The sequence below is a fragment of the Cottoperca gobio genome, chromosome 13 (assembly GCF_900634415.1).
Source record: "Cottoperca gobio chromosome 13, fCotGob3.1, whole genome shotgun sequence".
Taxonomy (NCBI): domain Eukaryota; kingdom Metazoa; phylum Chordata; class Actinopteri; order Perciformes; family Bovichtidae; genus Cottoperca; species Cottoperca gobio.
In genome coordinates this window covers 13,369,373-13,392,397 of record NC_041367.1, presented here as the reverse complement: position 1 = coordinate 13,392,397, position 23,025 = coordinate 13,369,373, and the positions used below count along the sequence as shown (strand labels likewise).

The 23,025-nt window shown below is 40.1% G+C and overlaps 2 protein-coding genes across 2 annotated transcripts; both read left to right on the top strand.

Moving 5' to 3' along the window:
* The first annotated feature begins 269 nt into the window (after window positions 1-269).
* On the top strand, window positions 270-7,583 carry map6b (microtubule-associated protein 6b). The gene is made up of 3 exons (XM_029446320.1): window positions 270-1,569; window positions 2,926-3,139; window positions 5,753-7,583. The coding sequence occupies exons 1-3, from the start codon at window positions 827-829 to the stop codon at window positions 5,960-5,962; spliced, it is 1,167 nt and encodes a 388-aa protein (XP_029302180.1). The 5' UTR covers window positions 270-826; the 3' UTR covers window positions 5,963-7,583.
* Window positions 7,584-10,244: 2,661 nt separating this feature from the next.
* Window positions 10,245-15,002, top strand: LOC115017308 (histone H4 transcription factor). Its single transcript, XM_029445613.1, has 10 exons — window positions 10,245-10,378; window positions 10,820-11,014; window positions 11,897-12,123; window positions 12,211-12,322; window positions 12,412-12,564; window positions 12,656-12,730; window positions 13,173-13,293; window positions 13,781-13,919; window positions 14,035-14,159; window positions 14,256-15,002. The coding sequence occupies exons 2-10, from the start codon at window positions 10,864-10,866 to the stop codon at window positions 14,686-14,688; spliced, it is 1,536 nt and encodes a 511-aa protein (XP_029301473.1). The 5' UTR covers window positions 10,245-10,378; window positions 10,820-10,863; the 3' UTR covers window positions 14,689-15,002.
* The last annotated feature ends 8,023 nt before the right edge of the window (window positions 15,003-23,025 follow it).

The following is a 23,025-nucleotide window of genomic DNA, read 5'->3' as shown; positions in this document are numbered from 1 at the left end:
TTATTCATGGGGAGATGGTGCTCTTCTACACAATGTATTCATTAACTTGTCAGATTTGACATACTTTCACGATCTTGTTTCAGTTTGGTTTAATAAAATCATTTGTACATAAAGCAAAATAAGGAACTTTGAGTCAGCTTAGTGGCAAAAAAGTCCCACTCTTGTTTTTCTCTTTCTTTAATTGCATGCATACTATATTTGTGGATCCATCTAGTTGCCACGTTTTAATGAAAATGACATGCAAACTCCACAAAAAGGAAACATTATAAATATTAGACTCGTAGACAAGTAAAGCTCTATTTATTTATCCAGCATCATCATCGGCCATTTCCTCCTCGTGGAACAGCAGGCTACTGTTACATCCTCTGTAGTTGTAAATTGACGTTTCCTGACATGGCAGCACAGGGGTTAAACGTGTCTCCTCCTTCTCCACTGGCCAGACCGTGACGAGCTCAGGTGATAGTTCACCGTGCAAACTCACAGACCCCGGGCATCTTTAAGCATCACACAAATGTGGGTGGGGTCGCTTTGATGCGCATCCAGACATCAATGTGCAATCCCCAAAGTCTATTTAAACTTCAGTAAGAACAAATAACCTGCAGGAGGAGAGAAAGAGGGGCGTGAGGGCTCTACGTTCACTAGTCTCAGGCAAAGATCGGTGAGAGCAGAGACTTGTATAAAGCTTTAAGGAGGAATAACCCTGACTGGACAGGGTGAGGGACCGAGCCCTTGCAAGCCTTCGAGTCGTGAGTAGGACGTTTATTTGCACGTCAATCCCCCATCTAGAGTTTTTCTGCGCATCTTTTTCTCGCCAGTATTTATCATCATGGCATGGCCGTGCATCACGCGTGCTTGCTGCATCAACCGCTTTTGGACCGAGCTGGACAAAGGGGACATCGCGGTGCCTTTGGTTTTTAGCAAATACTCGGATGTGGCCGCGGTGCATCATCTTCCCCATCACCTGCAGCCGAGACAGAAGAGGGCCGGGGCCATTGCCATAGAAACCCAGCCCCATCCCGGCGAGCATGAGGCTGAGAAGGCACCGCCCGCGACGGGTGCCGCAGCGGGCAAAGATGGCTCTGCTGCTTCCGTCATGCGCCAAGACTTCAAGGCGTGGAAAGTGCGTCCCGAGCCCAGCTGCAAGCCCAGAAATGAGCTCCAACGCTCGGCGGCCCCGTTCAATAACGAAACTCAGTACCAGAAGGATTATAAAGCCTGGCCTATACCGAAGAAGCACGATCACCCCTGGATCCCCAAACCCAGCCCCACCGCCACCTCCTCCGCTGGGCCAGAGCGGAGCGCAGGGAGCGGTAAAGTGGAGCATGCGGCCACAGAGGCCGAGAGCGGCGTGGAGAAGAGCGAGATCGAGGAGAAAACACAAGCGAAAGAGTCAAAGGAGCCGATTAAGAGAAGCGTGAAGAGGGAAAAGTCAGCAGAGAGACAAACTGCTGAGAAGACGGAGGAACAGATGCCTGCAGATGTGAGCGCCGAGCAGAGGAAAGGCAGAGCAGCTGCAGACGCTCTCAACAGACAGATAAAGCAGGTTATGTCGACTTCCAGCAGCTACAGGTAAATCTGAGAGTAGACGAGCCTTTATTATGTAGGCCTGGTATGAGGGTGTTGTATTTATTCTAGGCCCATCGAAACACACTTGCTTTACTTTTACAACTGATGAGTGTGTATTTATAAGGCTATCAACAGTGCTGGTATCCCCTGTTGCACTACATTTCTGAAAGTATTACTAACCCACAGAGGTAGCCTCTGGATGCCACACTGCTCCGATGTAAAGTGATGGAGCATTTAGAGATCGGATCATTAATCATTGGGCATTGCGTGGTCTCTCATTACAATCTCCAGCAATGTTCAAAGTAAACTGATATTACCCCAGATAAAGGTTGCATTATTGATTTGCCTCTGTTGTATCCTCCCTAAGAGTACTACCAAATCAATGCAGTAGCCCATGAATGGGTACAGCCAGTAAAAGGGTCTGAATGTAATCAAGTTTCTTAACGTGGTTTGTTTGCAGGCTTCTAGTGAATTTAATTAGGGATGCATGATGCGTGCACAAATTGCTGGCTTTCCTTCTGCCCCACTGAAATATTGAAGTTAACATTACCAGTGCGTTCAGATGTGGGTTTAGTTTGTAAAAGAGAAACGAATGATTATTTCAAATGAACTCAACTGACCAATAAACGTAATGCGCCACTTATTAAAACGCAGTTACGATGTCCTGTGTGAGCAGTAAAATAAAACTGAATATGATTACATAATTAATGAAATGCTAGATTAATAATTGGCAGTTGTACAGAAGAAGAACACAGACCTGTACAACAAGAATAAACAAAGAAACATTAGAAAACCTTTTGTTCTTCGGATGTTGAAAGGCCACATGACGTTTATCTTTGAACTAGACTTCCTCATGTGTTGATTAAAACGGGCTTTCCTGTTTGAAACTGCCAATGAACTACTTTCTTAGTCACTGACCGGAAACTAGCTTTGATTTCAGCAAATAATAAGAGAAAAACATAATTCAGAACTCTGCTCATGGTGATGAGTACGTGTCATTTAACATGAGCAAATTAATCACAATCCATACCTAGCAAAACTCCTCCTTGACATTAAGAAATAATAATAATTTGATTAACAAATTTGCCATTTTTTAACTATTTTAATTACATTTCCCTTTTTAGAGCTGAAACGATTTGTCGATAAATCCTTTAATTTGACCTAAAATGAATCGGCAACTATTTTTATAATTCATCCTTAACTTAACACTTCTCTGGGTCCAGCCTCCCCAATATGAGGGTTTAATCATTTTCTTTTTTTAATCGGGAAAATAATTGTCATACTAATCGATAATGAAAATAATCATAAATCACAGCTAGTAAAAAAAAACACTCTGTTTCCTTTTCCCATTGTTCTTAGGACTGAGTTTAAGGCGTATAAGGATGTGAAACCAGTGAAGGCCATTAAAGCTCCCTCTCAGTACAAACCCCCAGTGGAGGAGACCAGCCTGGAAACCAGCTACAGCGCCACATACAAGGGGGAGCAGGTGAAGACTAACCCCACTGACAACAAGCTGGTGGATCGCAGGAGGATACGCAGCCTGTACAACGAGCCGAGCAAGGAGCCTGGCAAGGTGAGCGCATGCCCACACACAGATCCACTGATGTTAGCTCAGGTCTGTGAAATACTGGTACCAACATTTACTATTACAAGAGTTTCCATTAATTATATTCATGTCTAAAACTCTGTTAGACCTACTATACCATAAATTCAGTCAGTTTTACTTTGTTTTGAAGATCAGTTCTTACTCATTAGAAGCGCTGCTGTGTAAATATTCTATTTTACATGCCATGCAAGTCCCACTGTGGCCTGTGATTGGTTCTCAGACTTTTTAAACACCAACAAAACGGCTTTGAAATTGCCGAATAAGCACTTGTCATTGTTATATTATTCCATCATGCATATAAATCAGACAGTAAAATGTTTAAATAGCCAGTCTGTGTACATTTGAACCAAACAAACAATAACATATCAATACAGTAAATATTTAATTGCATCCCATCTTTGGATTTTAACAGCAAGTGACATCATCTCATATTAAAGTAGGCCTTTAAGATATTCTTCACATAGATCTGCGTGCATGTTATCGACAAGTCAGACAACAATTGGTTAATAATGTGTCTATAGTAGTGTGTTCATATGGCCACTCCCTCTCTCATTCTTGTAGGACGTCTCAGAGACTGAGAGCAGCTCTGTTCTAAATCTGCTGTAGTCAGGTGTGTTCTCTGTTTCTTCTAGAAGGCATGGAGGATGACCTCAAATTGATCAGACGCAAAACATTCATACTGTACACACACACACACACACACACACACACACACACACACACACACACACACACACACACACACACACACACACACTATATGCGCCTTGGCCAGTATGAGCCACATTCTCGTGTCACCAGCTGCCAGATGCAACCCTGCAATAAGTATCGGCCACATCTTCACTGTTTGCCCACCTCTCAGCCTGCATCACCCACCACCTGTTATGCAGCAAGAGGGTGGGTTAATTCAGAAAAGCTTAGATTATATTTCTGAGTGACAGATCAAAACCAAAGAGATGTATGTATTCCATTAGTGGAGGCCAACAAGTAAAAAAAAACCTCTTCACATTTTATTAGTATACATTTAAACATATTTTCACTGTTTTGGGCTCTATTTTGGTGACAATTACTTTAGGCAAAATTGTATCTTGCTTGTAAGATTTCACATGTCTGCACACAATTGGCTCAACATGAACTTTACTGCATACAAGTGGGAAGAGAGGCACAGCAGAGTGTGCAGTGGCATGTGGTATCAAGCATCGGTAACACTTGTTTGCAGATGATGTTATCTTTTTGGCTTTTAATGTCTGACTTTTATAGAAGCAGTTCAACTTTGCCATGAACTTTATTCCTCAAGGTCCACAGTATCAAGAAAGTTTACTGTTAATTAGTAAATGTGTTGAATATAATCTGGACTGTATCGTGAAAACACACTGCTTTTAAGGTTTTTTGGTCGTGAATGGCACAATACCCTACCACACCCAATGTTAACATATTCCCCTTTATTCCACCTTGACTAACGCGTCTGTGGCAACATTTACAAAAAGTATTTACCATGTCCTGAGCACCACAACCCTTTTATTCACAGAAATAGAGCCTTTCACTTTTTACTGTCAGAAACATACATTTGTCATCTTTTACAATATATAAGTTTTTAAGGTTTATTTATTCAGCAAAAGTTGAGCATGTTTGCAACTTTTTTTTGCTGCACACCAACTCATTAATACAATTTGAACATTACAGAAGTATTTTTGTTGTTCTGTCAACTCCACAAGCGCAGAGAGAAGCTAAGTGCCTTGCTTAATTTCCCCAGTGGTAAGGGAATTTGAACCAGCGATCCTCCAGTCAAACGCCTGCTTCTTAAGCATTCTGGTTTTGCCACCACTATTTATAGCTGAATGTTACCTAGATATTTAATTATTTAACAGTGCAGACTAACATCATATACTAATATGAACCATTAACTTTGTATGTTATGGTTTCTTTAAAACTTGAATAGAAAACTGCACGAACCACTGTTCTATAAAAGCAAAGGCACAAATACACCTTTTGTGCTTTGTTTCTTTTTTCTTTTATCTTCATTGCACTAACCACATATTGCAAATATCACCTAAACCCTACGGTGTCATTTGCCTGTCGACATTTTAAGCAACAGGGTTAAAAAAAAAAGGTACTTTTTTGCATGCTAAAATAGGACTTTGACATCATTTAGAGTCTCCATGCTTTAAGCAAGCGTTTAAAGGCGTAGTTTGACATTTTGGGTAATAGACTTATTTGCTTTCCTTCCAAGACTTAGATGAGTAGATTGATACTCGTCCCTTCTAACAGTCTGGCGGTCATGGAATGTCTCCAGGAAGTCACTGCCAAGATAAAGTCCGGCACATAACCCCCCACGACCTTTGGATAGAACAAGGCTAGCTGTTTCCTCATTTCCAGTCCTAATGCTAAGCTAAGCTAATTGGCAGTGGCTTCATATTTAATGGACAGACATGAAAGTGGTATCGATCTTCTTATGTAACTTGGCGAGAAAGCGATTAAGTGCATTTCCCAAAATATCAAACTATTGCTTTAACATCAGTTTAAATTGAATTGACTATTTTTCTCTTTAATCTTAGTATTTTCAACTCTCTTCTCTTTCAGGTGGATAAACCAGTGTCTCGCACCAAACCAAAAAAGACACCAACAACAACAACAGGGAAGATGGTGAAAAAATCAAAAGAGAAGCAGATTGCTAGTTCCCAGTCAGCCAAGAAGAAGCCGTCTTTGGGCACCCCAGAACCCAAACCAGATGGAGTCGTCACAAAGAAGAGCAAAGAGATCAGCAATAGACTAGCTGAAGCGAAGCAGTAAAAGTAGTTCATCTCTACGCTTTTATGTGCGTGATCAAAGGCGACTTGACGAATTAGGGAAATTTCTTCCTTTTGGTTTATTTCCTTACCTGTTGTTTTTGCTGTCCTGTCATATATTGTTCACCTTCGAATGTGCACTGATGTTGAGCTTTTAGAATAATGCAAATAATGTCACTGTAAAGTGTGTGTGTGTGTGTGTGTGTGTGTGTGTGTGTGTGTGTGTGTGTGTGTGTGTGTGTGTGTGTGTGTGTGTGTGTGTGTGAGACAATATGTGATTTACTTGTATTTTGGGTGCACAGAACCGCTTTATATTATTGAGCACATCATTTGCACTTTGTTCATATGAGTTCTGTTTGATATCGAACTATAAAAAAGAGCCATCAGTACACATGTAGTATGCGTATGAAAGGGCATTTTTACCTTCGTCTGAATGGTTGATAACTAAGATTAGTATTAAAATGATTGTAGAAAATGTCACGGGGATGCTTTTTCTCCGAGACTGTTATCACATAAAAGGTTTTGTGAAAGTACAAAATCAGTTTTACGGTTGCGTTTCCTAGTTACAGTGCCTCCGCTGTATGGTCCTGGTTTTCATTTCATTGTTCTGGATGATATCTGGTTTTATCAGTTTGGTTGCTAAGAAACCAAATGAAGTGTAATATAATTGCTACAGCTTGCATGCAGGACCCCTGTTTTTGGTTGAGTGGCTACATTTTAGCAGACTTTATGTCACACGGTCTCATTTTAGCTTGTAAATTGAGCCATTAAAGATAAATGTATAAGGGCAAGACCTTTTCAAATATAATGCATGTGTAGTAATAGATTCTGGTCACACCGAAAAACAAAAGTACATGCACTAAATCATAGTCTAGTGGCTGTTAAAGCTATGAACTAAACACACCAACGATATGGTTTCACCCACAAACACATTACTTACTAAATGGAGATCAACTCCTTCGATTTAATGGGAATACTGCAGTTGTTATGATGACTCCGTATTCGTGACATTTTACTCCATCCTCTCCTCTGAGCTGTGACGCTGTAGTTGTGCTAAAAAAGAAAAAAAATGTAAACATACAGGCTGAAAAAGGAAATCCTATTGTACTTACTCAATACATGTCACTCTGAATGGGCTGATCTCTCCAGGTGTTGAAGGACAAGGAATGGGCCAGGACTTGAAGTTCAGCTCTTTAAAATGCTGCTGTCTGAAAATGTGCAAATCACATCTGTTCATTGTGAGCATGACATGAGGTGTTTTTACTAAACGCCTTAGCGGCCAACATGGCGGCAGTGTGTAAGAGCCCAGTCAAGCACTACCCACCGTGAGTCTGCTTCCAGTTCTAGCTTCTGTGTGTGAGTGTGAGTGAGAAGAGTTTTTTGTGTGTGACCTCTACAGCCTGCTGCCTGCTAGCATCAAGTCTGACCCAAACACTAGACGTGCTGCTGTGCACTCCAACACCCTGGTGCTATATCTCTCATCCTATATGCTGTCTGGTTTGGACTGCGTGTGGCATCAGACCAGAGTGATGATATGACAACGTCATACTGCTGCAGACATGTGACATTGTGCTTGTACTCTCAGCTTGCTCTGAATGAACTCTGATTAAAGTGATGATACGGAATCCTGTGTTGTGACTTATTCTACCCTTTGTGTTAGGCATTAGTGTTTCTTTAATGTATTTTTAAAATTGAATAACAATATAACTTCACACATAAACTCTCACAAAAAAAGTGCTTTAGAGTTGCAGAAATCTTGCAAAAAAAATAAATTCAATGAGAATGTTTTTTATCATTTGTTTGCATTTGGTGCAACAGACTTTGAATGCTACAGTATGTATTCCCATCGTACATATTATATATATCTATATATATATATATATATATATATATATATATATATATATTTATAAATGATTAGAAAAATATCAAGGCATTACATTAATAGCACAGTGAAATTGCAGGACATGGGGCTATTTTGCAGAGAATACAAAATCAACCTAACCTAGTTTAAAAAAAAAAAAACAGGCCATAAAAAAACATTTTCCAGGCCTGGATGCTATTCCCACATCCCTCCAGAGGCCAAAGTAAGCACAGTATGTACGGTTTTTATTTAAAGAAAAGACATGTTGCGCCCAGCAGATGTTTTAATCCTCCACTAAAACTCAGTGAACATTTAGAGCCATTTAAAGAGATTTTTTCTTCACATGAAATGTTATCGGTGCATCGTTCTCTTCATGTTTCTTACAGTTCGGGGATTAAATAATTAAGAATTGCAAAATAGATTTAATGGATTCAAAGTCCAAATGGAAAATGGGAATATTATTTGATAATTTTTCACTTCATTCACGAGCTAGCTTTTGGATGCTGGTGGTCATTTTCCTGTGAATCAGTCATCCTCACATAAAACTGCATGAATAATTCAGTTGTTATGGGCTCTTATGTTTTCAGAGCAGCATGAAATATTAAATAACAGATCTGTGATGGCACTGGAGCTGCCTAAGCTCTGCCCCTTCTATAAAGACTTGTCTGGCTGGTTACAGTCTCACCTACATAGTTTATTATTTTGTGTTGAAAGGGTAGAATTGAGAATTTATACACTTGTTTCACATAATTTTATGGGTGTTTATTTGTTTCATGTGGAAGCAGTAACTGGCAGTTAGAAATAGGGTACAAAAAACACTAGACATACAATTTATATGTAGACTAAATATTCAGCCAATTAAAAGTAGTTTGTGAGTCTGCACCGAACCATTCTTTGACACACAATGACTATTTTTAACACCTGGATGATTGACATCACTGAACAATATTGTGTGACTTAACTTGAGTTGCATTGATTTCACATTAGGAGACATACACCCTCATGAAAATATTGTATTTCTTGGACACACAAGACATGGCATACTGTGCTGCTCATAGTCAGCAAATTATGACCTCTAGTGGATAAGATCTATAGCACATAGCATCATGTAAACTGAATACAAAGTAAGGTGGCTGGGGGCCAAGCTAAGTAGCTCAGATTTCCTTTTCGATATCATCCAGTTCTTGAAGGTTTCAAGGTGTCCCCAGGCTGGATGGGATATATGTAATTATCTCTCTTCCTGCTTGGCTCTGATCTCTGATATCATGGTCATCCAAATACTTGACAACGCAAAGAAACCTTTTAATACAACATAACAAACGTAAAAGTGGAACATAGTAATCCTGGTCATAGTCGCTATGTCAGGATTATTAATTCAACTGCTGCAATGTAAGAATTGTGGGTAGTTTGGGCATAGTATGTTTATGTGTAGGAGTGCTTTTGTGGAGAGATTGAATGTCAAGGAGACGGAGAAAGCTAATTGTAAAGCTTGTGAGACTAACTGTCCAAAAAGTGTAAGAGAGACGTAAATAAATAGGGCAAGAGAGAAGCTATGAAGCCATAACACATGGAAAATAGTGCATTTATATCTGAGTGGGAAATGGTTGGGAAGGCGTTATTAGGGCCCAGCAAGGTCCAACAGTGTTACTGGACCTGAAACTGCCAGGAAACCTATTTTTTAGAGATTAATATTTGGCTTTGCTGTCTTCATATCCTCCATAACATGCTACCTGGACACACTAAAATGCTGCACACACTCTTAAACTGTGAAAACTAAAGCCGTATGTAATGAATTTGACTTGTAATGTATTTTATTTAGTTAATGTTTGCTTTTTATTTGTATTTTAAAGACCAACTATTTATCCCTCTGTCGGTCTGTCATAGCATTCACAGACGATGCGGCACTCAGGCGGCAATTGCACGGCAGTCGCGCGGGCATGCAAGCGGCAGTCGCGGTAGTCGCGCGGCACTCAGGCAGCACGCGCGTGGCGTTTGCGCGGAATACGGCGGGCGGGGCACTCAGCTGGCATTCGCGCGGCAACGGGAAAGGATGACAAATTGTGAGGCTCTTCAGTTTTGATCCACGCTTTCATCTTGACTTGTCGTTCTTTGCCATGAAACAGGAAGGTGTCTTCACTGGACAGTGACCTGACCTCGACACTTGGCCTGCTTGATAAGAAGACAGGCCTGACATCTTATTGAGTCAATATTGAGCCAAAGTCATAGCGCCACCTACTGGAAGCAGGACATTTAGCGCCATCTACCCCACAGAGTAAATAATACTGTACTCCTTCACGCAGTGTCCAGTGGTCGTAATAAGACCGCGGCTGGCACTCACGCTGACGAGCACGTGATGACCCATTCATTACTGCTAGCAACTTTTATTATGACTTTATTTAGTAAGTGGAAATGTTTAGTTTAAATCCAGTAGTTGGCGGTAATGCCGCCATTAAAACCAGAGAAGAAGAAGGTTGGCACTGACCGGAAATAAACAAAGCCAGACGAGCTAAGACGAGGGAAGAAGCTCAACTGCTGCAGCAAGTGACAGTGATACTCGTAAGAAGCATTTACAAAACGTTGTGTATCACAAGTGTCAGAAAGATTTCTATGTCTTTACAAATTCCCCATTAAGATGTCAAGATGTTAGGAATAGTCCGATATATTGCAAAACTGTGACAGGTTCAGCGTTAGCTAGACTGTTAGGCAACATGCTAAATCTTAGCTACATGAACACAACATACTAAAATATAAATAATCTGCAGTTAGCTTGTTGCTGGTTTAGTACAATCAGTAAATAATACGAATGCAAATGTATTTTATACAATGCAACCTTCAGCGACAGAGTTAACCACTTCTCAGCTAACTTGATCGAAGGTCGGTTTAACATTTGTTTAAGTTAGTTAGCCTGTGTTTATATTTCCTGCCACATCTTGCTATCATCATATGCTAACCGACGTTGTGTATTCGGACATAAACCATATTCTGATTCTGATTTAGGTGGTCCGGATTGTGTGCAGCAGCAGCTCACAGTGACCAACATCATGATGACAACCAAGAGACTAGACAACTTTGAGGTGGTGTGTGAGTGGGATTCATGCAACTTCAAGGGCTGCACCGTGGAGGAGCTGAGCGATCATATGTCACTGCATTTAAAGGACTACCTGGGAGACAACGATGCCTTGGAGGAGCTAGGTGAGTGAGTGAGGAGGATATAAGACAAACAAAAGGAGTCAGGATATGTCACCTGGAGGGCAGGGTTGGCTGAAAACAATATTACAGTTAATTCTAACCTTCAGGTAGTCGGGACATTTAATTGAGATCAAGATCTGTTTTGCACAAGAATCCTTGACACGGTAGAATAAATAAGTACAATAAGTCCCGCGAAGAGATATCTCTAACGTTCCCATGTTCAGTATTTACCTGTGGGGTACCAAGATTTACCCAATTCTGGAATCTCATCTGTGATCTGTAGTTTTAAATTGGAGAATAAATGTGACACAGATGCCACGGTTTGGAAGATGAAGCAGGAATGGTTATAACATGTTTACAACAAGGATTTTAAATATGTTATAGTGGTAGAGTCATAGTCAGTGTGTGCTTTAGGTTTTGTGATTTTTTTTTAACTGACCAGAAATCAGTAAGGTTATCTCTCAACAATCGAATAGCCAAATAAAGATATGTTATCAATTCATCTAATTTTAGCATTAACACTTAAGATTAAGTGACCAGCGCAGTTTATATGATGACTGTATCTAATGTTGCGGTGGTCACACTATAGAAGGATTTATTGCTTTTGCATCGTGAATAATACAGAAGATAAGGAACTTTAAAATAAAAGGAAACTGTTGACAAAGACTCAGTTGTTACTCTGGATTAGATGTTGTTGGACTTTCATTTGCAATAAAGAACAGGGCAACAGGGTCTGAAGGAATTGACTGAGCATAAAGGTTTGTGTCTGTAAATGTTCAGTTAATTGCCCAGCCCTACTCAGTCAAATGTCAACACACTCCCTGTACACTGTAATAACTGTCTTTTCTTCATTGCAGTAATTACTCCTTCCCTCTCTTTGCTTAGATGAGTATGCTTGTCTATGGAATGGCTGTCAATTTCTATCGATGGGTTGCCCTGCGGAGCTGGAGGTCCATGCTTACTTTCACAACTACCACGGTAAACTCAAGTTCGTCGGGTCGAAGCTGCTCAAGTCCCGTCCTGATCTGCCCAGCTGCAACGAAGGTTTGCACAGCAACAACCTGGTTCCTGAAGGATCCGATGGATACGTTTGCCAGTGGGAGCAGTGTGATGTAGGTATTCTTTAATAAAAAATTATCCATTAGTCATCCAATGATTGATAGCACTAATATTATAGAATTATTCTTGTCTTTCCACAGAGTACATTTAACAATCCTGAGTGGTTTTATCGACATGTGGACAATCACGTTGAAAGCGCTGAGCCACAGTCTCTCCCACATCAACAGCAGACGTTCTTATGCCACTGGACAGGTACGACTGAGCAAAGGAAGTCAAAGAGATGTTCCTAGTACGTCTAACTTTATGTCTAACCTAAACTATACTTCATGTTTGTTTTACAGGCTGCGATGCTTCGTTCAAAATTAGATACCGTTTGAGAGAACACATGCGGAGCCACACTCAGGAGAGACTTGTAGCCTGCCCTACATGTGGCAGCATGTTCTCCAGCAATACAAAGTTGTTTGACCACCTACACAGACAGGCCGAGCCAGTAGGTGAGAAGGACACTTAACTTTTGTAGGATGCAGATGGCGTTAAATGTGTTGCTTGAATACTTACTTCTGTACATTTACCTCATTCGAACAGAGTCGCTGGTATGTGAACATTGTGGCAAAGCTTTTTCCAACGAGAGGCTTTTGAGGGATCATGTTCGTCAACACGGTAATCATGTTCTACGACTATAATCCTAAATTGTTGTTACATTTTGACGAAACGGGATGATGAGCTACTGGAAACAGTAACATTTTAAAATTGTAATTGTTTCTGTCCTGATAAGATTATTATTTTTATGGCTGTTGACATTATTACTGTTAAAGATTGAAGGAGGTGTTTACTCACTAAGTGTGCATGAAGTATTTTCTTGTCAAAGAGTTGGTAATGTCCAAACTGATCTCAGAGATCAAAATGTCAAAGTCAAAGCTTTTAAATTTTTTGTATTAATAAGCATCTGTTATGTAAGATCCATTTCATATTATTTTAGATTGCCATGTTTTAAAAATGCCTCGTTTCATGGATTGATTAGACTAAATTGCATGTAATAATACATTGAATGTAACCTGCAGTTCAAAGGTCACTGATCACTTGTTGTTCCTTTCACTCCCAGTGAATCAGGTGAAGTGTCCCTTCTGTGACATGACCTGCACCACTTTGGCAGCTCTGAAGATCCACATCAGGTTCCGCCACTGTGACGAGCGGCCCTTCCCGTGTGACTTCTGCGACAAGAGGTAGACCTTCAAAACGGCTGATTAGTTGTCCGGTTGACAAAAATCAGGGTTTGGGAATAGTTTGTCAAACTTTGTTTCCAACCCTTTTTATTTATTTTTTATTGTGTCTTAACATTAATTTGAGATATCAAGTTTCAGCTATGTTCATAAAACACCTGTATGCTGTATCAAAGGGTTATCATTCGTTACCTATTTGTAAGTAACTCAACTATATTTATGTAGCAATTTATATGTATGCACACTTTTTAAAAGAGGAGTTACTAAAATCCTACACAGAATTTCTTTCTGTAATTTAGAAGTTAGAAAATAGAAGAGATGTTTCCTGTAACATTAACATTCATTAACAAATGTTTGACAATGTGTCCCAGATTTGAACTTGCTCTTTGGTTCCTCGATCCATCCATGTCATTGGAATACCAAAAAATGGAAAAAGTAATTAATTCAACATTTCGTAGTAATTGTCCTGCGTATTTCTTTCTTCTTCCAGATTTAAGAACCAGCGCGACCTGCAAAAGCACACAGAGGTTCACAACGAGGGAACTGTGTATCACTGTACAGTGGAGGGTTGTGATTATTCGTGTCACACATTCCCAACCATGAGCTACCACTACAAGAGAGTGCACGAGGTTCGTTAGCATAAAACCTTATGAGATTATAATTACAACCTGCTGCAATCTTGTTGACTGTCATAATATTTGATTGTTAACATCATTACATATTATTATTATTATTATTATACAGGTCGGAGGGATGTCCAAATATAAATGCCATATCTGTGATAAGGTCTTCTCCTGGTGCTACACACTCACACTTCACCTTCGCAAGAAGCACGAGCTGAAATGGCCCTCTGGACATTCCCGCTTTCGGTGAGTCGCAACAGTCATTAATAACGAAAACAACCATTTCCTAGATCATACATCAGATGTAATTCAAGATTAAAAGTATACGTGCTTTCTTCACAGATACAGGAAGGATGTAGACGGCTTCCTAAAAGTAAACATGGTGCGGTTTGAGACTGTGGAAGTGACGAAGGAGATAATGAAGAACATGGCCAAAAAGCCGAAGAGCCTTCGGAAAAGTCAGAGAACCAGCAGCCGGAACAAGAGGGCCGCAGCCACACCGGAGAGCAGCCGTAGCTCTCCCGCGCGATCCTCCTCGCCCTCCTCCAGCACCTCCTCCTCGTACTCCTCAGAGCTCTCTGGTGGTGAGGACGTTTCCTCTCAGCCCAGCCCCAGAGGCAGTGACTCTCCTGTCTACTGTGTCATGAGCACCATCCCTCACATTGAGGAGGAGCCTGGAGGATTGTCGCAGGAGGACTGCGATGGCAGTGGGACATCTGAAGCGGTCCAGGCCCTGACTGAGGTCGCAAGGGGCCTGGGCATGGACGTGGTGTGATTCCTGCAGGCTGCACTGCACCGTGCATCCATCACAGGCGCTGTTGTCGCTCCTATACAACAGCGTTGGTTTGCCTCTTGTAGTATATAATCTGTGGAGAAGCCAGTGGAGACCGCAACTGTTATTTCTAGCCAAAGCTTTCGCATGGTCTCCAGTGTTTTTAGAGTGTCTTTTACTTGGAGACCACATTTTAATTGTAGCAGCATCTTATTAACTTTAATGCCTTAGCTTGGCTTTGTGATGTCTCCCATTGCCTGTTAATGTTTCGGAATAAGTTTACATGAATGAGATGAATTAAAAGCTCTACAAAGCTAGTTCTAGGAAATCAATGTAATTCTTTACGTGTTTTTTACACGCCACGTTCCATCGTCCGTGATCTTTCCACAATGCTGCCAGACAGAAGATTTCAGAAGACTTTTTTAATTAAGCCTTTCTTGGTTTGTTTTTTACTTTCTTACACGTGCTGTTATGTGTATAGTTTGTCCAGACTTTTCATCCAGTACCATATTCAGGTCAGAAATTATATTTGTGGTCCTTGTAAGGTTGAGTCATTAGCAACGGACCTGTCTTCTAATCCTGACCCGTGACTCCCTTTGCTGTATCATCCCCTCTCTACCCCCTTCCCCGCTATCTTCAGCTGTACTAATGTTTATAATTAAAAAAACAAAAGGTATAAAAGCAAGTTTGTCCAATACTTTTAGTTTATGACCAGATACTTACAAAACTAATGACATTCACCTCAGCATCAGATGTGCTTTGTGTTTAAAACTAAGAGGGTGGCCATGATAAACATTATCCCTGCTTACATCAGCATTGTCATTGTGAACATGTTAGCATGGTATAATTTAGCTTAAAGCACAAGTGCACAGAGACACTAGCTTGGCTGTAAACTCTTTAATTGTGTAAGGTAGCAATGACCTCATCAACTCACAACCAGCTGCATTCATTTTTAGGTTTTCAGATTTACAAATATTTGTTTTATTCCTCTACACATGAGCGTTGATATCACCTGACCAATTCAAACAAATGAGCAAGAGCATGCGTCTTCATATATTTAATAAAAAAAACAACACTTTAACAATGGAATCATTAAAGTGTAAGTATGACTACTATCTACTTTCCTTTCTTGTCAGACAGACGCTGGAGACTCAGTGTCCCAGGTAGGATGTTGCCAGATAACCAGGTTGGTGGAAATGACAGTTCATGTGACGTGAGTGAAACTCCCTCCCTCTGAGGTAAACTGTCTCCTGCTCCCTCAAAGCAAGAGGGAGATAAAGAGGTGGTGTAAAGTAACCATGAAAGTCCTCTTTTTGCCCCTGTGCTCCAAGAGGTATCCTGATAGCTTTGCAGGTATTTAAATAATAGTCTTTTAGGACGTTTGGTCTGGAGCAGAGATCCATTCTCTTTTGAACATCCAACATTTGCTCCCATGAAGCAGTTTGGTAGGGAAGCGTTTCAGCTCCTGGATAAGAGATGAATCCCCCAGGAGTTCTGGTGACATTACTTCTACTGCTGTTAGGATACAAGACAGACAAATCACTTATGTTTATATGTTGCACTGGCGTGGTGTGTGAAGATACACGCGCGTGAGTCGTACTGAACGGAGATGGATCAGTGTGCGAAGGGTTCGAAGAATCGTCTACAATCTCCTGCTTCACCCTCTTCACTTTAATGGAGCCGTCACACTCGAGCTTCCTCTTCCTGTCAAGTGAGACAAGTTCAGGAGTCTCATGTTCGATCCCAAGATTTATCTCTAAGAGGTAAATCCTCTGTTGCTTCAACTTGTTGGCTCCTGTGTTTCGTCTTCTCATCGACTTTCTCTTTCCGGTGCAGCTTCGGGGGCTGTTCCAGTTTCTCCCTCTTGGTCGTTTGGCTGTGGGAAGACGGCGATGAAGAAGTGTAAAGGTGGGAGGGATAACCTCTGTTGAAGTGGCTCAAATGTTCTGCTGTTTTTCCTGTTTCACTCCTGTCCTCAGTGTTTCCATAAGCAGAGTGTCCATATGGAGAGACTAAACAATGAGAGGAAGATCAGTTTTAATAATGCGACTAATATAATACTGTTGTTAGTTTCTTACATCGCTAAACTCACCGATATTTGTGTGTAGGCAGGAGGGCTGGTCTGATTCCTTGTGCTGTACTGTGTCAGGTATGCTGGTGGCAGGATACTCAGGTGTCAGTTCACGATGGACACTGTAGGTGGTTTGCTGCTTTTTCTGGTAAATAAAGCACAACATTTGTTTTGTAATTTGATAGAAAAGTACAAGTCACAATAAAAATATGTCTAAGTAAAAGAAACCATATTATTCTGGAGATCCAAACATGTACAATAATATTTTTCCTATATGTTTAGCCTTTAAAATGTAGGCTTTTTGTTATGTGTGACAACTGAGATGCCACATATAAACACGTCTAAACCTTTTGTAATTATTAATAATAAATGATTACCTTGAGTTGTTCGTGGTAATAAATCTTCCATGCAATTCTGACATGCAGTGCGCCCCATCTCCCTCGTTTCTGAAAAAAGAAATGTGATTGTTTTGTGTAACAAACTGTCAGTGGTGATTCACTAAATGTATGTATACATAATTCTATTGTTCATAATTAAACAGTGACATTTAAAGGAAAGAGAAATGAGGCAGTAGCTTCACTTTTAGCTGTATTCACATGTCAGTTTTGATCCATGTATGTTGGACTCACTGTTGACCTGAAGGGCTTCTGTGCTGCTTTGTAAAAGGTGGTGACAGGAGCAAAAGAGGGCCTTGCTGTTGCTCTGGGAAGGAGCAAGCTGAACTGGAACAAGAGGTGAAAGTAAACGGAAATTATTCTTGGTGGCTCAGTGGCGATTAGGAAAGAAAATGGCAGAAATTACGTTCAGGTCAGAAGTGACTTCAGATGTAAAGTTGTGAATAAAATCCCTGCTAAGTAAATGTTTACACAGTATAGTGATACGTCTTCTTACGTTGCTGTCCTGGGTTCCCATTGGAGCAGGTAGGATGATCATGGATTGGTGCAGTATGGGATTGAAGGCATGCTGGTGAGGGTGCTGATGCATCTGAAGATGTTGAAGAACCAGGCTGTGCACATATGAAGCGGACTGCTGAGATATGAGAGGGTTGTTCTTTTAGTTCCTGAGCAGGCAGGATGGTTTACTCTAGAGCATGTTCAAAGTCTGACAACACTATGCAACCCCTAAGGGTTGTTTCTAAGTTAACAGACGAAGGGCTGCCATATTTGATCGAACTGTGACTCCCTGCTCTCCGCTCATCCCAAATAAAGGGGAGGAATAATATAATCTAAATGTTTAAAAAAGGAATTTGGCCAAAAACAAGGGGAGGTCTTGTAAGATGTACAGCAGCTGGTGGAGGAATATCATTTTAACTGTGTTAGTCCTACCAATCAGTAAAATAGGGAGCAATCTCCAAAATGAAATGTTAGCTCACAGTTTGTACGCAAGAGGGGGATAATTAGCTTTAAAAGACCCGTAGTGTTCTGTATCCCAAGATAGAAAAATGTCTGAGAGGAATTTTAAATGTTGTATCAGGAATAGGTCCTTTAACCTTTAACTATAATTAATCCTGTAACCAGAGAAGGTCCCTAACAGGTTTATCATGTCCAGAATAGCAGGGAGACTGGATTTAGGTTTTCTAATAAACAGCAGGGTGTCGTCTTCATACAAGAAAGTCTTATCATCTGTGATGTTGAAGCCATGGATATTTAGATCTGTGCAAATTGACTCTGCAAGGGAACCTGCCTAAGAAACATCACGTTTATAAATTCCGTGTCAAAGTAATCCAGGGATAGTTGTCCGTACATCCAAGGGTACAGTGCAAATGTGAGCTGCTGATAGGTAATTCAACATACTTTTAATGGGGCCAATTTGCCAGATTGTAAAAAAAAAGAAGAAAAATACAGACGAGAGAGAGGAAGCTTTTTTACCTCCGATTTGAAAGCAGATTTATGGACGTTTATTGTCACACTGAATCTAAAAATCTAACATTTGCCACATCTAGCACTGCCATTGGCCCTTTCACCTCACATCTTTTTTTTTGCCTGAGCCTCATCTCTCTCCCTCACAGTTTGAAAACCTATTCTAGAGGGAAATAAATCAACCTTTTTGGTCACACATCCGGTTTTGACAGAGATACGTTACTTATACAAAACTGCAGAGATTGCAACAAAAGGTTTTCGTGTAAAAGAGTGTAATTGGTCATACCAGACTGGAGTGTGTTTTGGAGCTTTAATTAGTGAGTTTGCTCCTGGTATCACACGAGGCTGGTTGAAGGCCCACTGGTCCCACTGGTCTGTGTGTGGCTCAGTTCACTGGTAGGAAGGAGCAGCCAAACACCAGCAGGTTCAGATGCTCTTGATTTCTTCTCTTTGCAGATTATGGATCACCGCTATAGTAAAGACACAAACGGCATGAATCAGTGAACACTCACAGAATTAATAAAACAACCACGTCTTGCAGCTTGTAAGAATACCAGTCCAGTACATAAACATCTTTTAAGAATGCAAAATGTAAAACCTAATACTTTTCAGGCAATTAGCTTTGCAAATCACATGCAAATGACAGTATCTTTTTAGATTGCATTACAGACAGTAATCCAATTGAGGAACCCAGTGTGCCAATCCATTTAATTAATTTAGGATCCATCCGTTTCAAGGACACATGATTAGTAATGCTGTGAGTGACCACTGTGATATGAAGTATATCTGTGCTTGAATATAAGAGAAGAGGCCACACTTTGAATTTACTGTGTTGTGTATCGCTCTAACTTAATGTTTGACTAGATACGGTAGCAGGTATACTGTATACAAGTCAAACACAGAAAGGAGACCAAGAGAAACCAGAGGTACATAAAGTTGGTGTAGATATATTTCCTGTTTGTGTGTTACTCCTTCATCCTGCTGTTTGTGCCCCTTTAACCTCTCTAGGCCACAGCAACCCAATAGCCTTATCCCTCCTTTCTCATAAAGACAAGATTAGCTGGGGGTTACACATCCTATGTTCTCAACATTTCTTCCATGTCAGCGTGCCACAGAAATCTTTTAATCTCATAAAGGAGCTGTTTGTAAGGCGCGCAAACCGATTGAACGAGGCATCAGTCAGCTCGCTGTGTCATCTGAGAGTACTCGCCTCCAAGAGAAAACGCGCTGCATCTACATCAGTCAAATGTTAATACTTGAATACTAATATATTAACGTCTTTTTCCACTCTCAATAGTTCTCAGGTATCAGAAGTTAACGGATTTATTCATTTTTAACACACAGCAAATTGCCAGCAGATGAGTTGTACACCTCAATCTTTCCTGCAGAATTTAAAGCTGCAGCTATTAGTTGATTAGAAAATGAATCGGTTTCTGTCAGGTCCCTGGCTTTCTTATTCTTTTATGAATGAATCTACATATTTAAGTTTTAGACTGCTGGATTTTCACTATTTTCTTATTCTTTATAGAGCAAAAGGTTTTTTATAGATCATTTGGTAGATAAATGATTAATTGATAAAGAAAATTATTGTTGCTTGCAGCCCTCAAACAGTAACAACAATGTATCCATTCATGACTGTAAATAGTCATATATGGATAAATTGTTGCATATTGAACATAATATCAGAGTAAAAAGACACAGCTGATGCTCTTCTTGCTTGACAGACAATATAAATTAAATGTTTTAAAGCACTATTTAAAGTTACAAAGACCAAACAACCCTCTGAGTGTAGAAGTGTAGAAAGTAATCTACATGTGTAATTGTATTAGAGACATTCTACCTGTTTAGTGTTTCTTACCTGTGTGATGAAGCCAAGTGAATGTAAAATATTGTCTTCCTGATGTTTGAAGGTTATTATTTGGTGAATAACATCCCCAGCCGGTTCATCAGTGAACAAAGTTAGAAGATACAGACTTTAGACTCCTCTCTTTAAATATCAGCCACATTAAGTGAGGAGAATGAATCCTGTTTGTCGTCCCTCTGCAGACACTTCAGTTCAGCAGGAAACACCTGTTGCTGTGAGCCGGTGTCCGCTGTCTGCTGTCCTTTAGTCAATTAGTCAGTGTTACTTACCAACACCAGGAAAGACCATTAACTACTCCTAATGGCTTAAAGTAATCCCATTAGCACTCTAAACCCTTCTGATTCAGTTTAGAGAAATACAGCTTATGTAAATAAATAAACAGACCCCCCACGTCACCTAAATAATGCGCGTGTGGCAATGCTCTGCCTATATATCTAAATACTGTATTTAACCAAACTCTTCATGCCTGCACAAACTTATTTTCCACAAGCTCTTAAAAGTTCATTTTGTCTTTAATTATTTATGGTTTTTAGTATTTTTATATTTTTAGGTTTTGACCTCTGAATTGCCATCCTTTAGCACGTTAACATATATAAAACTTCCTTTGTTATGTTCTTTTTTATATTTTTTATGTTTTATTATTAGTACGATGTGTTGAATGTCTTTTTTAATTGTTTGTAGCGAGCAGCTTCTCCGTTTCTTCCGTGCATTGTGAGGCATAATAGTGTCTATCAAAAGCACACTCAAAAATGAAGCATTTTTTATCATCCTATAACTTTTTGACTATATCCAAAGTAATAATTTAAATGTGACAGGTTTCATTTTAAGCATGTTTTGTTGTACACCCTTAAATGGGTTAATTTAATGCCTCACATTCTTTTTGCTTTGTATGAATAAAGGTTGATAAAAAAAGTCAGATATAACTTAATTCAGTCCGCAGGTCACCATCCTGATAATAAATAACTTATTTAAAGGCAGGATAGATAGATATGCTTTACTGTCCCTTGGGGAAATTTAGTTTTCCCACCTTACAAGCGCTCCTGTTTCACATGGATAACATACAGACACACACAATTGATGTTGAGCACAAACAATATTTAAGACCTACCTTTAGTTTCTTAAAGATCAAACTGAGTTCCACATTTAAAGACACTTTTCTTGTACTAAAATCAGTTTGCCGCCTCCAAACACATCAACCAGTATTAATACAGTTTCAATGTTTGAGTTTCCTGATGAAATTCTTTGAAACAGATTATTTGATTTCTGCGATCTGTCTCGTGGTCGTCCTGAATCGCCCCAGACAAATTGGGCTACCCTTCAACTGGATCCCATTAAGAAAAACATAAGACGGTGAGTGGATGAGGCTTTGGGATGACATGTTCTCCTTGATTAGCTAATTCCATTCTCACTAACTATCCAAATCTTGTTTAGCATGTGCAGGGTTAAAGCTGCTGCTTCTTTGAGGAACAGTGTTCACCCGGCCACGAACCATTACCCTTTATAACCCACAAGTCACTTGTGTGCCAAGACTATTAAACGTAAAGCAGTGATCTAACACAAGGAGCTACGATGGAAGTTACCGTATACTCATTTTGTTCATGCGCTGCTGTTCACATGCTAGCAATTAGTTCCTCCTTAGAGTTAGATAAAGTAGCTGTATCATGATGGGCTTCGCATAAAAATAGTGTTGACTTGTTGAACTTTGGCGCTTCCAAGTATAACAAGTGACTTTGACACCAAATGCAGTATTAACGGTGAGCGATATGGTCCTAAAATAAGTATTTTTGCAATAACGATATGCTTAACTATAAGAAACAAATACTAACAAAGTTTTTTATGGCATATGACTTTTTGTTTGGCCTATTATACTATGATTTATCTAATAACTTGTGACATACTGTGACTTCTTTATGGACATTTGTTTTCCCACCCCGACCGTCTGTATTATGTTGAATTGATAGTCCAATGAGTTATCACAAACTAAGACTGTTAAATGGTGCTGTCTTACAATCATTGCAGTGTTTCCCCTACCATTGTCTTGGAGGGGCGCTGCCAACGGAACCCCGCCAACGGAGCCCCGCGCCCCCCCTGAAATTCAAGGTGATTTCTTTTTTAATTTATTCATAACTCAATTTTCATTGACAGGTGCTCTTTTATTAAATAAACTAAACGCTTATGCTATTGATCTAATTTATGTGCACGTTTCAGTTTGTACTGTCTACATTCTCCTTCGCTCCGTTTTACGAGGGGCGGGGCTTCGCACCTTGACGCGCGCGCACACGTGCGCACACACCTACAGAGCGGAAGAAAGGAGAGGGGAGAACTAAATAGAAACCTCGCCCCCCGTCTCACGGTGAGCATCCCCTCCAAAGCAGTAAACCTAGGGGAAACACTGAGCCTGGTATATCTAATGCAAGTTAAAGTGTGTTGCATAAGTCACCAGCTATAACTTGAGTGCATTACTAACTTGCTGGATTACTCTTTAAAATGTTTATGTAACCAAAACTGTTTAAATGTTAAAAACAAGTTACCAAGAACAATGGAGG